The sequence below is a fragment of the Diceros bicornis genome, chromosome 5 (assembly GCF_020826845.1).
Source record: "Diceros bicornis minor isolate mBicDic1 chromosome 5, mDicBic1.mat.cur, whole genome shotgun sequence".
NCBI lineage: Eukaryota > Metazoa > Chordata > Mammalia > Perissodactyla > Rhinocerotidae > Diceros > Diceros bicornis.
In genome coordinates this window covers 47,724,074-47,741,300 of record NC_080744.1, presented here as the reverse complement: position 1 = coordinate 47,741,300, position 17,227 = coordinate 47,724,074, and the positions used below count along the sequence as shown (strand labels likewise).

Here is a 17,227-nt window from a genome sequence, read left to right as displayed (position 1 = left end):
TTGGACCATACAATTTACATTGGTTTCAGAATGCATTTTGGTACACACCATATTACATTTACTCTAAGATAAACATTTTTTTATTTTAAAGTCTTTGCAGTCATCTATGGCTTGTTATAGTTTTTCTTCCTTAGTGGTACATGAAACAATGGCGCATTTTTCAGTCAATGACAGATTTGATGAAATACAGTTTATGTGAATTTTAGTGGAGCTGACAGCCTGGAAATGCACATCATTTTGAATCAAATAAAATGAAGTATGTGTGAGGACCTGATGATTGTTTCCATCTCGCTCAACTTACATGATCACAGGCTACAGGGATGCTGAAAATACCTCTTCCTCCCACTGTGCTCTATCTCAGCGGTGCTCAAACTTGGCTGCACAATGGACTCCTGGGGGGTTTAAAACTACTGATGCCTGGGTCCTGCCCCTCAAGTTTGATTTCGTGGTCTTGTGGGCATCAGGATATTTAGAAGCTCCACAGGTAATGTGAATGCACTTTCAAGTTTAAAAAGTACTGCTTGTCTCATTTTAAAAGCATCACTCTGCAACTGCTCTGGCCAGATATCGGGGAATCATACTGGAATCCTCTCCATGTAGCTCTTGGGTTTCTCCCTTCTTCTTTATTTCCTCTGCCTTGCCTCGGGTTAAGCCCCATCATTTCTGCTCCAGATACTTGCCTCCTCTCTCTCCCCTGACTTCTGGGGGTCTTAATTTTTCAATCTGTAACCATACTGCTGCCAGATAGATTTCTCAGTTCTTAAACTAATTAAGCGCTGATTTAGGCTCCTCTGGCTAAAGCTAACCTCCTTTGCAGGGTACACAAGGCTCTTTCTGACCTGGCTGCCCACCTTTCCAGCCCTGTCTGGTGGTCCTCCCCACAGACACACAGTGTTCCTGGGAAACCGAAAGGCTCCAGTTCCCAGAACGCATCACTCTCTTTTGTCCCTTTATGTCTTTGTACCCAGTGTTCCCTCTGCCTCCATCTCTCCTCACTTACCTCTCCCGTGAAGGCTTTCCTTCGGCCCTTTCTCCCAGCGGTCCCTGTCCCTGTAAGGAGATGTGCCGCCTCCTCTTACCTCCTCTGCATCACCACTATCTTTGATAGCACCGAACAGGGCCAACCATAGCTTTATTGTTGCTGTGAGCGACTTGGCAGGGAGTGCAGGGGGCTGCATCTTACTGTCCTTCACATCTCTGCCCTCAGAGTCTGGTTCCGGGTTTTGTTTTAAGGAAGTGAGTGACTGCAGGGTGCACCTAACATGTGCTCAGAAAAGGCCTTTGTTTAAAATACTCCGAGACAAGGGGGGCAGGTAGACAAAACAAAACTGACAAAATGTTAATAATTATTGAAGGTGGGTGATGAATACGTGGGGATTCATCATACTATTCTCTCTACTTTTGTTTGATATTTTTCATAATAAAATGGAAAAGAAAAGAAAATGCCTTTGCTTGAAAGGCTGATGTGAAAAATAAGAGAAATGGAGGTTCTGTTCCCTTCTGCATCTGAGAAGTGTCTTTTGGACTCTGAGAGGAGACTTTAGCCCCCAATTTGATTGTGAGAGTCTTTAACAAGAGCCCCTAACAAATGGGTGAAGTTTGCAATTTACAATCACACTAAATCCTTACCTTCTTTATTTCCTTTTTTGTTGTGTTTCTTCAACCATTCAATATTTTTTCTGATGGCTTCCAAATAGGCTTCTGTTTTCCCTGGAAAAGGCAAAAGACTCATATTAAACATTCATAAAAAATATCACTGCGTTTCTTTTTAAAGACCTCACTTATGTTTGAAACCGTAAACAAATATTGGACTCACTGAGCGCTCGTGAGGTGGTGTCCCTAAGGAGGTAATGCACATATCTATGTGGGGGGTGGGTGCAGATAAGATTCCAGGAGACAGGACTAGGCTGGTAAGTGTCAAGGAGCCATTATCCCCACACACAAAAAACTATAGATTGATGTCCTGGCAGAAAAGAGTTTCGATGCTGTTCACTAGATAAGTGGGTACCTACAATTCTTACACTGGGTCATTTCTGATTAGGGATGGTTCTTCCAAACTGAGGAGCATCATCAGGTCAAGAACTGAATCTGAGTGGCAGATACTTAAAAGACTCCATCACCAAATAAGTGATGGTAAGTTCAAATTTGTGGTTTTGTGTAAGCAGCTATACAAGTCTTCTGCCCAATCTGGTAAGGAATGTGTGAAAACTCAAGTGAAGAGGTGATCTGGGCCTCATTTCAAGGTTTGCGTGGTGAACCTTAGAAGTCGTTCTAGTAGGGGCGGAGTCAAGATGGCGGCATAAGCAGACTCTGAACTCACCTCCTCCCGTGGACACAGCCAATTTACAACTACTTGTGGAAAAATTACCCCTGAGACAGAACTGAAAACTGGATGAGAGGAACTCCTGCAACAACGGACAATCCTAACTGGGGTAGAAAAGGCAGAGACTCCCTTCCGAAGAGGAAAGACGCCGCCTTCACAAGCCGCCAGCTTCACGGCCGCCGGGAGCAGCTCACAGGTACGCAGCCTCCCTGGAGACCCGGGGCCCTGAGCCGGGAGCGCCCCCGCTGTGGGGATTTTGTGGACCCAGCACAATCGAGACCAGCGGCATAATATCTGACTTTGTCTGCTACTAAAGCATTGGGGAGCACCCCCAGAAAACCCGGTTCACAAAGAAACTAAAACCGGCTCTTAAAGGGCCCGCGCACAAACTCACCCGTTTCAGAAAGCATCCTAAAATCACCAGAAAGAAAGGTGCACAGTGCTGGGGTGAAAAGAGACTCACCTAATAGGCCCTGAGTGCATCTCCGTGAGGGGTGAGACCTCTCCAGGGACTGGGACATTGGCGGCGGCCATTGTTGTGGTCTGGTGTGGGCGTGCTGACACAGAAGCCATTGGAGTTCTCCCTGGGGTCTGCTAGCCCAGGGTCTGCTCCACCCACTAGAGCACCGATTTAATCCAGCTCAGCCAGGGCAGGCAGCCCACCCTAGAGACTCGCCCCACCCAACAACAAGCCCTCAGGCAACGTGTGGGCCTGCATAGATTGGTGACTGGATTCTCTGCAGCCTGGCAACTGAGCCGACTTGAGTGGGGCAGGGTGTGCACAAGGAGTGAGTGGGGCTCCCGCCGTGGAGAGACTGGGTCGGCTTGGGGGTCGGGGCACTCACACAGGGCAGGACTGTGTTGACTGTGTGTGTGGACCTGTGGGCAACAGGGCTTGTCAGCTGCAGAAGACTTGTGCTTCTCAAAGACCCACATAGGAGGTTTGCCCCACCTCCCAAAGCCTGAAACAATTGGGTGCTCCTGTGCCTGAGGCCAGCCCCACCCAGCTGCAATCCTCAGAGAGCTGACAAGAGACCTAATAGGCTAGAGGCTTACAGCAATTGTAAGGACCTGAGCCTAACAACCTGCCACGCTGGGGGCCTACTCAGTTAAAAGAAATACTGCAACACAAATGTGGTATTAGAACTTACAGCCAACTGTGCTGGGGCTCCCCACACCTGATAAAGAGACTGAAGGGCCCACAACAACTACAAACAGCTGAGCATTACAACAGCTGGCCAGGAGCATAACTCAGCCTCCCTGGGCGCCTATAGGGAGAGCTAACAGGCCACAATAGAAGGACACACGTAGCCCACATAGGGGTCACCCCTGGAACATTGAGAACTGAGGGAAGCACACTGGAAACCTCCTAAGGCATCACTTACATAAGGTCACCTATCCAAGAGCAGGAGACATAGCTGACCTACCTAATACGTAGACACAAGCACAGGGAAAGAGGCAAAATGAGGAGGCAAAAGAATACATTCCAAGTAAGGGAACAGGACAAAACCCCAGAAAAGGAACTAAGTGAAACAGAAATGAGCAACCTACCCGACAGAGAGTTCAAACTAAGAGTGTTAAGGATGCTCACTGATCTGGGGAGAAGAATAGATGAACTCAGTGAGAATGTCAACAAAGCAATGGAAGATATAAAGAAGAACCAATCAGAAATGAAGAATACAATACTGGAAATGAAAAATTCATTAGAGGGACTCAAAAGCAGAGTAGAGGATACAGAAGAACGGATCTGTGAGCTGGAAGAAAGACTAGAAGAAATTACCCAAGGTGAACAGGTAAAAGAGAAAAGAATTAAAAAGAGTGAGGACAGTCTAAGGGACCTCTGGGACAACATCAAGCGCACTAACATCCGTGTTATAGGTATCCCAGAAGGAGAAGAGCGAGACAAAGGGGCAGAGAATCTATTTCAAGAAATAATAGATGAAAACTTCCCTAACCTAAGGAAGGAAACAGACATCCAGGTACAGGAAGCACAGAGAGCCCCAAACAAGATAAACCCAAAGAGGCCCACACCAAGACACATCATAATCAAAATGTCCAGAATTAAAGATAAAGAGAGAATCCTAAAAGCCACAAGAGAATGTCAAGTTACATACAAAGGAAACCCCATAAGGCTATCAGCTGACTTCTCAGCAGAAACCTTACAGGCTAGAAGAGAATGGCACGATATATTTAAAGTGCTAAAAGAAAAAAACTTACAGCCAAGAATACTCTACCCAGCAAGGTTGTCATTCAAAATGGAAGGAGAGATCAAAATTTTCCCAGATAAGCAAAAATTAAAGGAGTTTGTCACCAAGAAACCAGTGCTACAAGAAATGTTAAAGGGACTGATTTAAGGGGAAAAGAGAAGACCACAAATAGGAAAAATTATCTATTTCCATGATTAGAACGTAATGGATACAAATGCACAAAAAAGAGGTTAGATATGATATCAAAAACATAAAAGGAGGGAGGAGGGGAGTTAAAGAGTACAGCTTTCAGACAGAGGTCAAACTAAAGTGACCATCAATTCTGTATAGAAGAAGTAAGGAACAGAGAAGGACTACTACAACATTGAGGAAAAAAAAAAAAAAAGGTTAAAAAATGGCAGTAAGTACATACCTATCAATAGCTACTTTAAACGTCAATGGACTAAATGCTCCGATTAAAAGGCATAGGGTGGCTGACTGGATAAAAAAACAAGACCCATATATATGCTGCATACAAGAGACAAACTTCAGACCTAAAGACGCTCACAAACTGAAAGTGAAGGGATGGAAAAAGATACTCCACGCAAATGGCAATGAAAAGAAAGCTGGGGTAGCAGTACTCATATCAGACAAAATAGACTTTAAAACAGAAACTGTAAAAAGAGACACAAAGAAGGGCATTACATAATGATCAAGGGAACAATCCAACAAGAGGATATAACACTTGTAAATATCTACGCACCCAATGTAGGTGCACCTAAATATATAAAGCAATTATTAACAAACATAAAAACAGAAATAGACAGTAACACAATAATAGTAGGGGACTTTAACACTCCACTTACACCAACGGATAGATCATCCAAACAGAAGATCAATAAGGAAACATTGGCCTTAAACGACACACTAGAACAGATGGACCTAATAGATATATACAGAGCATTCCATCCAAAAACCGAAGAATACACGTTCTTTTCAAATGCACATGGAACATTCTCCACGATTGATCACATATTAGGCCACAAAACAAGTCTCCATAAATTTAAGAAGATTGAAATAATACCAAGCATCTTTTCTGACCACAACGGTATGAAACTAGAAATCAACTATAGGAAGAAAATCAGAAAAGCCACAAATACATGGAGATTAAACAAAATGCTGCTGAACAACGACTGGGTTAACGAAGAAATCAAAGAAGAAATCAAAAAATACCTGGAGACAAATGAAAATGAAAATACTACATGCCAGAATTTATGGGATACAGCAAAAGCGGTTCTAAGAGGGAAGTTTACAGCGATACAGGCCTATCTCAACAAACAAGAAAAATCTCAAACAATCTAACAATGCACCTAAAGGAACTAGAAAAAGAAGAACAAACCAAGCTCAAAATCAGTAGAAGAAGGGAAATAATAAAAATCAGAGCAGAAATTAATGAAATAGAGACCAAAAAAACAATAGACAAAATTAATAAAACCAAGAGCTGGTTCTTTGAAAAGATCAACAAAATTGACAAACCTTTAGCTAGACTCACCAAGAAAAAAAGAGAGAAGGCACAAATAAGTAAAATCAGAAATGAAAGAGGAGAGGTTACAACAGACACCTCAGAAATACAAAAGATTATAAGAGAATACTATGAAAAGCTATATGCCAACCAATTCGACAATCTGGAAGAAATGGATAAATTCTTAGAATCATACAGCCTTCCAAAACTGGATCAAGAAGAAGTAGAGAATTTGAATAGACCAATCACCAGTAAGGAGATGGAAACAGTAATCAAAAACCTCCCCAAAAATAAAAGTCCAGGACCAGACGGTTTCCCTGGTGAATTCTACCAAACATTCAAAGAAGACTTAATACCTATCCTTCTCAAACTCTTCCAAAAAATTGAGGAGGGGTGGAAGCTCCCTAACTCATTCTACGAAGCTGACATTACCCTGATACCAAAACCAGACAAGGACAACACACACAAAAAAAGAAAATTACAGGCCAATATCACTGATGAACATCGATGCGAAAATCCTCAACAAAATACTAGCAAATCGCATACAACAATACATTAAAAAGATTATACACCACGATCAAGTGGGATTTATTCCAGGTATGCAGGGATGGTTTAACATTCGCAAATCAATCAACGTAATACACCACATTAATAAAATGAAGAACAAAAATCACATGATCATCTCAATAGATGTAGAGAAAGCATTTGACAAGATACAGCATCCATTTATGATAAAAACTCTGAATAAAATAGGTATAGAAGGAAAGTACCTCAACATAATAAAGACCATATATGAGAAACCCACAGCTAATATCATCCTCAATGGTGAAAAACTGAAAGCTATCCCTCTAAGAACAGGAACCAGACAAGGATGCCCACTGTCACCACTCCTATTTATCATAGTATTGGAAGTCCTAGCCAGAGCAATCAGGCAAGAGAAAGAAATAAAAGGGATCCAAATTGGAAAGGAAGAAGTGAAACTGTCACTATTTGCAGATGACATGATTTTATATATAGAAAACCCTAAAGAATCCACCAGAAAACTTTTAGAAGTAATAAACGAATATGGTAAAGTTGCAGGATACAAAATCAACATACAAAAATCAGTTGCATTTCTGTACACTAACAACGAAGTAGAAGAAAGAGAAATTAAGAACACCATCCCATTTACAATTGCAACAAAAAGAATAAAATACCTAGGAATAAACTTAACCAAAGAGGTGAAAGATCTGTACACCAAAAACTATAAAACATTTCTGAAAGAAATTGAAGAAGACACAAAGAAATGGAAAGATATTCCGTGCTCTTGGATTGGAAGAATTAACATAGTTAAGATGTCCATACTTCCTAAAGCCATCTATAGATTCAATGCAATCCCTATCAAAGTTCCAACAACATTTTTCACAGAAATAGAACAAAGAATCCTAAAATTTATATGGAACAACAAAAGACCCAGAATAGGTAAAGGAATCCTGAGAAAAAAGAACAAAGCTGGAGGTATCACACTCCCTGATTTCAAAATATACTACAAAGCTATAGTAACCAAAACAGCATGGTACTGGCACAAAAACAGACACACAGATCAATGGAATAGAATCGAAAGCCCAGAAATAAACCCACACATCTATGGACAGCTAATCTTTGACAAAAGAGCCAAGAAAATACAATGGGGAAAAGAAAGTCTCTTCAACAAATGGTGTTGGGAAAACTGGATAGCCACATGCAAAACAATGAAAGTAGACCCTTACCTTACACCATACACAAAAGTTAACTCCAAATGGATTAAAGACTTGAATGTAAGACCTGAAACTATGAAACTTCTAGAAGAAAACATAGGCAGTACGCTCTTCGACATCGGTCTTAGCAACATCTTTTCAAACACCACATCTGACCGGGCAAGAGAAACAATAGAAAAAATAAACAAATGGGACTACATCAAACTAAAAAGCTTCTGCACAGCAAAGGAAACCATCAACAAAAGGAAAAGACAACCTAACAATTGGGAGAAGATATTTGCAAACCATACATCTGATAAGGGCTTAATCTCCAAAATATATAAAGAACTCATGCATCTCAACAACAACAAAACTACCAACCCAATTAAAAAATGGGCAAAAGACCTGAACAGACATTTCTCCAAAGAAGATATACAGATGGCCAACAGACACATGAAAAGATGTTCAAAATCACTATCAGGGAAATGCAAATCAAAACTACAATGAGATATCACCTCACGCCCGTCAGAATGGCTATAATGAACAAGACAGGAAACAACATGTGTTGGAGAGGATGTGGAGAGAAGGGAACTCTCATACACTGCTGGTGGGAGTGCAAACTGGTGCAGCCACTATGGAAAACAGTATGGAGATTCCTCAAAAAGTCAAGGATAGAACTACCATATGATCCAGCTATTCCACTGCTGGGTATTTATCCAAAGAACTTGAAAACACCAATTTGCAAAGGTACATGCACCCCTGTGTTCATTGCAGCGTTATTCACAATAGCCAAGACTTGGAAGCAACCTAAGTGCCCATCAAGGGATGAATGGATAAAGAAGATGTGGTATATATACACAATGGAATACTACTCAGCCATAAGAAACGATGAAATCCAGCCATTTGTGACAACGTGGATGGACATTGAGGGTATAATGCAAAGTGAAATAAGTGAGAGGGAGAAGGTCAAATACCGTATGATTTCCTTCATTAAGTAGTAGATAATAACAACAATAAACAAACACATAGGGACAGAGATTGGATTGGTGGTTACCAGAGGGGAAGTGGGGAGGGAGGAGGGTGAAAGGGATAATTCGGTACATATGTGTGGTGATGGGTTGTAATTAGTATTTTGGTGGTGAACATGATGTAATCTATGCAGAAATAGAAGTACAATGATGTACACCTGAAATTTTTACAATGTTATAAACCAATGTTACTGCAATAAACAAAAAATTAAAAAAAAAAAAGTTAAAACAAATTTTGGAAAGGGAAAAAAAAAAAAAAAAAAAGTCGTTCTAGTAAAACTCCCCTGGATGTAAATGTTCTCTCATGGGCCTCAAGTGTGGCCAGAGAATACCAGCCATCACTGAAGCATCTGCTCTGTGATGCCCTTTACATACATTGTTGTCTGCAAGTGGGTATTATAATCAACTTAGAGATGAGGAAACCAAGGCTCAGAGAGGCTAAGTGACTTGGCTGAGGCCACACAGGAAATAATAGAGGTGGAATTTGGACTCTGGTCTTGCCAAGTTTCTGCTTCCTGCACTATCTGAAAGACAAGACCTGTCTTCAGACGTGGACACTGATGTAACCTTGTTCTGTCTCAGAGAAATTGACCATCCCCTTAATCAGGTTAGGTCCCTAGTGCTCAGAGTGTCTGCGCCAAGAAAGCAGGTGATCTGGAGAGTACTGGATCGCCTACAAAGAGAGGCCACAAAGTCCAGGGCCTCTGCAGAAGCAACGGCTGCCACAGCTCAATGTGGTGACCACCCGTTCTGAGCCCCCTTTGAGCCCTGTTACCTCTAGTCTACTGCCCAGACCTCTTGGTTGAGCTACTTATACTGTGTGCTTACTATGTGCCAGGGCTGTGCTTTGTGCTCCAAAATGCATGATCTTTCTTACTCTTCACAACAACCTTTTGAGGCAGTCCTATTTCACCCCCATTTCACAGATGAAGAAACTGAGGCATAGAGAGATAAAGTAATATGCTGAAGATCACGTGGCTAGTAAGTAGTAGAGCCAGGTTTGAATCTGGGTACACCTGACTGCAGTCCATGAACAACAACATTGCCCTAAGATTTGCCGATGTGCCGATTTCCACCATTGCATTTACCTAAATGACTTCCTGAGCATCTTTCTTCCTGATCTTGTAAGCCCACTCTTGCCTCACCACTGGGGATCCACTTTGTCTGGTCCCCAAAGAAGCACAGAGAAGGTCTTGTGCAAAAAGGCTTAAGTGCGCAAGAGAAGAGATCCACAATTTTCAGCCCCTATTCACTTCGATCGCCTGTGTAAAAAAATTCTGATTTCAGTGCTTTGTTTTTAAGACTGTTAGAACATGTGAAAGACCAACGGTTCCCTGGCTGATGTTATAACACAACAGCACAATGAATACAGAGATAGGCGCTGTCTGTTGCCCGTTTGCCGTGAATGTCAACTGGATCTGGTAACATAAAAACGGGATTCTCTATTTCAAATTAACTCAGTAAGAAAAGGTGCTATGAACAAGGAAAGAAATCCTAGTGTAGACTATTTCTAAAGAATGCAACATCATATTTTCAAAGAGTTTAAATCAAATTAGTGGGTCTTAGGGCTTGCTTTAATGAATAGATAATAATTTAGCATTAGCACATTAGGGAATCAGGGCTTCTGAAACTTTTGAGAATGTGTGACAATAGTCTTGTTCTTTAGATAATAAGCATTCTTCCCACAATCTTGTCTATGATATCATATCATAATGTGGACAGCCTATTTGAGAAAAGGAAAACCAGGACTTAGTCTCTGTTTAAATACTGTATTAAAAATTCTGAATTAGGAGAGTAAAAAATAAATATGAAGTTTTGCCCTAGTGTAGCAGACATTGTTGATTCCTCACCCTCATGCTTCCCTATTCCAGATATGCTCATAGAGGAGCCCTCAACCAATGAAGGGCAAAATTGGTAGATGAATACCCCAGCATCCTTACTCCTCAGGCACGTTCCAGTCTCCCAGAGGTCCTCAGTGGGATGGAGCCCCAGTTGCTCACAGCTGAAGCCTGCTCACTAACACACCTTACATTGGCTTCTTTCCCTTCGCTGTCTCATGTACCTATCCCCCCAGTGGTGCTTCCTGGGGTCATCTCCCAATTAAACTACTCAACCTCAAATCCTTCTCTAAGATCTGATTCAGAGGGAACCCAACTTAAGACAATTTGAAACAGGGGACTCAGCATCATCTTGTTAGCTTGCTTTTTGCTCAGGAACCAATTACCTATAATAAAAATGGTGTTTGAATTTTAAAAAGTATGAAATGCATGAAAAGTAATTTTACTCACTATCTTGACATCATCAATGCATAGCAGAGAGTGAGTTTACTGCGGCTTAAAGAAAACTAGACTGCAATCCATTAAAAGACTACTATCTTGTGGATCATAACATCTATGATTAGGACTGTTTCTCTAACTTAAACCCCCCCATCACCCTCATCCCCCTTTTTGCTTTATTTTTATCCATAGCACTTATCCCTTTCTACCATATCATATAACATATTGAAGTTCATTGTTTGTCTTCCTCCTTTAGAAATATTTCTTGTTTTCCGATGTATCCCCGTGCCTAGAATAAAGCCTGACACGTAGCAGGCTCTCAGTAAATATTTGTCAAATGAGTGAATGGATGAAGCCTTCTTATATAGAAGCAGATTGTAATCAGAAGATTGCTCAGTGAGCATGGAGTAGAAACAAGGGAGACTACAATTTTTTTTAAAAGTATAAATGATATAGATTTCTTTTCTTTTTACAAAAAATGAATTGTTTATTTGAGAGACTTGAAATTTAATGGATTCTGAATTTAAATAATAGTTATATCAGAAACAATTTAAAACACCTACAAATGCGCTAGGCATACTATATCCATATGTCATTTAATCTTCACAGAGCCCTACGAAATAAGCTTACTCCATTTTACTCATGAGGGAACTAAGGCTCAGAGGGGCTAAGTGATGTGCCCAAGGGGACACAGTTAAGTAAGGGTCAGAGCTTGCACTTGAATGAGAATGAATCTGGAGCCTCTCATAGTGGAGCTACATAAAATTCACCTTTTAGACGAGAGGGAATTAGCGCCTGTTGTTATTACCACACTGGTCAACAAGGCGGTAGGTGGTTCTCAAACTCAGTTGCACATTAGAATCACATAGGGGAGCTTTTAAAAATCCTAATGCCCAGTCACTCTTCATGCCAATTAAATCAGCATATCTGGAGGTAGGGGCCAAGCATCAGTATTTTTTAACCATCCTGAGGTGATTCCAATATGGGGCCAAGTTTGGGAACCACTGCCACTGGTATTGGGAGCTCCACACACTTACTGGCGCACTGGTAACAACGAGAATAAATAAAATCAGGTGTCCCTCTGCTCTCGGAGAGAAGCAGCTGGTTCCTATTTACATTTTCTCTTCTCGGGAGCTGTAAAGCAAATCTTTTGTTTACACAGTGTACACTGAAAACCCATGACAGTCCACTTTGGAAAGCTGGCCTATTTTTTTTCAAATTTATTTTAGCTTCCTTTGGAAAAAAATAGCTCATGGCTGAGGTAATATGGCACAAGCCTTAAAACATATGCTGAAGCAGACGGGAAAAGGGCCAGAGTCAAGACGCAGCCCTGCTTTTCTGGCTGTTCTGGTTTTCAGCATTGCAAGAGAAATATCCTTTTTTATACATGAATTTGTTGTAACCCTGGTATGCTATCCTGATCTGCTCCTCCTTAAAAGAAAACTGTAGAAATCAAAAGAATTAACCTATTGAATACTGGGTATACTAAAGATACTAGATCTTCTAAAAAAGTGTTTATAAAAATTGTTTGATATAATGCTTGAAATTCTGTATAGTAAAGATCATATGATTACAGTTTTGAACTGCAGAAAACAAAGCAACTGATACTGGTATCATGGATGCCAACATGGGCCCCAGAGCCACTCAATTCAAGAATTTCTGGGCCAGCCCTTATGGCGTAGTGGTTAAAGTTTGGCACTATCACCGCTTTGGTGGCCTGGGTGGCATCCCAGTTGAGGAACCACACCACCCATCTGTCAGTTGCCATGCTGTGGCAGCGACTCACATAGAAGGACCTACAACTAGGATATACAACTATGCACTGGGGCTTTAGGGAGGAAAAAAAAAGAGGAAGAGTGGCAACAGATCTTAGCTCAGGGTGACACTTTCCCAGCAAAAAAAAAACAATAACAAAAAAGAATTTCTGCACAATGATGACATTTTACTTGTGCATAAGACGCAGCATGGAATACTGGGATGAGCACTGAATGGGAGTCAAGGGGCATGAGTTCAAGGGCCAGCTTTGCCACTCGTTGGCTATGAGATCTTGGGTGAGTCACTTATCTCCTGAGTCTTGGTTTACTTATTTGTAAATTAAGGAATGAATTCTAAAAAGAAGATTCATGGTTTCTATACATGGGAAGAAATTCTCCTTCGCTGTCCTTAAAAAACCCGTGTTGGTGGTAGACCTCTGCCTGTGCTTAGCTCCTGGCACACTTGCTGACTCACAGAGGAGAAGACTGGACTCGCTATTTTTGGACATTTCTAGCAGGATGCCTTGGGGCTTGAATAAAGGCATGAGCTTTCTTCTCTTACGTTGTTTGAAAAATAAAAGCATCCTCATGAGTTAGTCAATTTATTATCAATTTAATAATTAAACAAGCTGTCTTCTCTTCTGGCTCCTATAAAGAAGACATGTGAATAATATGATATTTAGGTGAAAAGTATCTTAGAGATCACCTTTTTCAATCTAATTCTATTATCTAGCCATAAACTTGACAAATAATAGCACTGGAATGAGTTTATGGGTATCATAATGCTTATCTCATCCCTTGGATGATTTTAAAAAAAGATTTTCAGTGACTCATAGAGCAGAAGTGAATGAGTAAACATCGAACTGGCAAAAAGAGCCACACTTAGATCATGGAATAAAGTTTTAAAGCACTTTTCTTTGGTCTCCAGAGAGCAATTTACTTGAAAAATTAAGCAACTTGATAGATACGGTTGAAATTAGAATAAATTCAATTTCATTGGTATATCCCTCAATTTAGGAATAATTATGGAATCATTCAAATAACTGCACCAATTAGAAATCAATATTTTAAAATGTTATTCTTAATGTGAGTCCTTGTAGAAAGCAAGAGTTTAAATTGTCTAAGTAAACTATATTCAAAGGTGAATGTGTCATTTTTCATCATTGGTAATTAAATTGGATTTTTTTACATTGAACCTGAAATGAGATGCATGTAAACATGCTTTGTAATTTGAAGAATGATATAAATGTAGGATATTACTGTTTACTATTATTATTATTATTCCTGTTCCTCACAGGACCCAGCATATGTGTGGCATGGTTAATAAATATTTGCCGTCGTTAGATGGGGCCATCACCTCACATTGCAAGACCAAAGTAGACTCTACAGATATTCCTGCCAATGCATCCCGCTTATAATTATTTCCTTAAGTGGTTCTAGCTGGGCCATTACCTCATCCCTTGCTCTGCTTTGTAACACCCTCCAACTTTCTCTCTGAAGGGAGCCTGTTCTACACACTCCTGACTCATCAATAAGAAAGATAAGTATGCACGTATGTGGCTTGTGTTACACTTGCCTACGTATGGGAAGAATTATTCTCATTTCAAAACTTCTTCCAGTCCTCAGAAGCAGGCATTGGTTCTTCTGTTCCTTCTGTAGCTCTACTTCTTGAGCACAGTGCCAGGCACACCATCAGAATAAATGTTTATTTATTGCTGAATAAATGTCTCAGGAAAGCCAGTCAACACCCAAGCCTTCACACACATGGATGCTTTTATTTTTCTGCCTAGAGACAAGAGGTGTTTTCTCACCAGCTTTATAACAGAGAAGCAAAATAGCCTTTGAAAAAAGTGCAAATAAAGCAACTGTGAATACAAGGAGATATGTCATAGTATGTCCTTTTGGGGATTAATTACATTTTTTTCAAAGAAATGTTGGCCCTTGGCTTAAGCTGTTTGATGTTTTCTAAATGGTACTAGAATCAGTTTTCCTTATCCCAGAGTAATGGGGATCAGGGGGAGCGTGAATAAATTAAATCTCTAAATAATGGTGGTGGTGGGCACTAATTTTAGCCCCAAATCTCTACCTTCTTCCTAATGTTTCAGGAGAGCCATTACAAAGAGTAACACCAAATGGATGGAGTTTTACTCTCCTCTCTCCCCACTATTACCTGATGGAAATCTTAATGAGAAAAGAAATCTAACCTCATCATTAGTCTCCAAACAGTGACATCCTAAATAGGCAACAGTGGGCTATCAAGAATCAACTCCTTCATATTCCTTTTTTACATAATGTTTTCCTAACACAAGCAAAGAGACTTGTCAGCACCCATTCCTAGGAATATTTGCACAGCGATATAAGGCGTTGTCTTAAGCACTGAGCATGCTGCCTCAGCAAATCAAAGGACCTGGACGATGGCTTGCTGTGTTCTAGGAAAACGCATTCACTACACATGAGTTGCACTCAGAAGAGATGATTTGGGCATACCGGGTTTCTATGGGGGTGAGCTGAAGTGCTTTGTGATGCCCAGTTCCTGGCTCTCTACCTCAGGCCACAGGACCAGTCTTTTCCTGGTTTTTAAATTTTTCAAAAGTTTATCACTCATCCTGTACCTCACATCCATTAGGATGGCTACCATCAAAAAGACAGAAAATAAAAGAAGTGTTGGTGAGGATGTGGAGAAATTGGAACCCTTGCACACAGTTGGTGGGAACGTAAAAGGGTGCAGCTGCTATGGAAATTCCTCAAAAAGTTAAAACTACCATATAATCTAGCAATTCTACTTCTGGGAATATTCCCATGAAAACTGAATGCAGAGTCTCAAGATATCTGTACACCCATGTTCAGAGCAGCATTATTCACAATAGCCAAAAGATGGAAGCAACCCAAGCATTCATAGACAAATAGATGGACAAAAAAAATGTGGTATATACATCCAATGGAATATTGTTCAGTCTTTAAAAGGAAGGAAATTCTGACACGTGCTATAATGTGGATGAACCTTGAGGACATTATGGTAAGTGAAATAAGTCATCTGCAAAAGGACAAATACTATATGATTCTACTTATATGAAGTACCTAGAGGAGTCAAATTCATAGAGACAGAAAGTAGAATGGTGGTTGCCAGGGCCTGGGGGGAGAACAGAAATGGGGAGTTACTATTTAATGAGTACAGAGTTTCAGTTTTGCAAGATGAGAAGAGTTCTGAAAATAGATGGTGGTGAAGCTAGCACAATAATATGAATGTACTTAATGCCACTGAACTGTATACTTAAACACGCTTAGGATGGCAAATTTTTTTATGTGTATTTTACCACAATTAAGAAATATATATATATTAAAAATAAGTTTACCATTCATCTAAAGTGGGCCTAGGGTTGAGTGGATCAAGGCATTATGACCGTTCAGCAAACAAGGCACATATATCACCAATTCCCCCTTTTCATACCCATGACAGACATTATTGATTAATCAGTCCAACATTCTTTCCTCCTGAGTCCAGTTGCAACATCATAACCTTTCTCAACATAGGTGATTACCAGACAATCAGAGTTGATACGTCAGCTGTGTCAGTGTAGGAGAAAACTGTGATGGTCTATGAAATGAATGCTAGAGAAAAAAGGGTACAAAAATACAAAACTTCATAAGATAGAAAAAAATCAACATAAACTTGATACATTCAGAAAAAATTTCTTTTTCAGCCCTGTCTCAAAAAAGTCCCAATAACTAAAATAGAAGCAATACCTTCGGCCAACATCATCACTCATTTGAACCCATATAACCCAGGTTCAATTTTCTATATTTTCCACAAAAAGAAACCAGAACTCTTTGAAGGGGAATTGATTTCAAGTCTTGGGACAGAAAAATTCAGAGTGGGTCTAGAATATCCTGTTGTTGCTGGAGAGCAAAGATACTTTAAAAACCCCTGGGCACAGTGCTAAAAGGACAAAAGAGAAACTTAGGGGGGCTCCTACTGCCAAGGCTATGCCAATTTAAGCACAAAATCATCATCATCATCTTCGTCAACTGGTACAACTTACATAAATGGAAAAAGTTAATATGTATAAAGTGTTAACAAAGGTAGTAATAATATAAAAGGGAAATGGTTTGTAATTTTATTGCTAACTTACAAGGTATTAAATACATGGCTAGTTTGTTTCTTTTTTACTTAATGCACAGACACTGTTAAGCATGGATCTGTTATTAAGTATGAATGTGAGCCTGTTTCTATCTGTACGAGCAAGGAGAGATTGGGAACCTGTATGTGGGCCAAGCAGTCTCTTCAAAATTAAGAGCTATACCATGAACATGATCAGCTTTTGTGGTCTCATGTCATATTATAGCAAGGAATAAGCAAAGTCCATCAATTCATTGTCACTCGTGAGTATACATCATAAACAATGAAAAGAGAGCCCAGTTGTAT

General features: G+C 40.2%; 1 protein-coding gene across 2 annotated transcripts in view; it reads right to left on the bottom strand.

Annotated features, from left to right (window-relative positions):
- The window catches only part of SCG3 (secretogranin III), a 42,339-nt gene that overhangs the window by 3,358 nt on the left and 21,754 nt on the right, over positions 1–17,227 (bottom strand). The window contains exon 11 of one of the 2 annotated variants that reach the window (XM_058541577.1): positions 1,630–1,710. In XM_058541577.1, the coding sequence (XP_058397560.1) occupies positions 1,630–1,710 (81 nt within the window). Of the gene's footprint in view, positions 1–1,629; positions 1,711–14,546; positions 16,414–17,227 lie in introns of those variants that run through there. The other variant, XM_058541578.1, reaches the window with a different exon arrangement.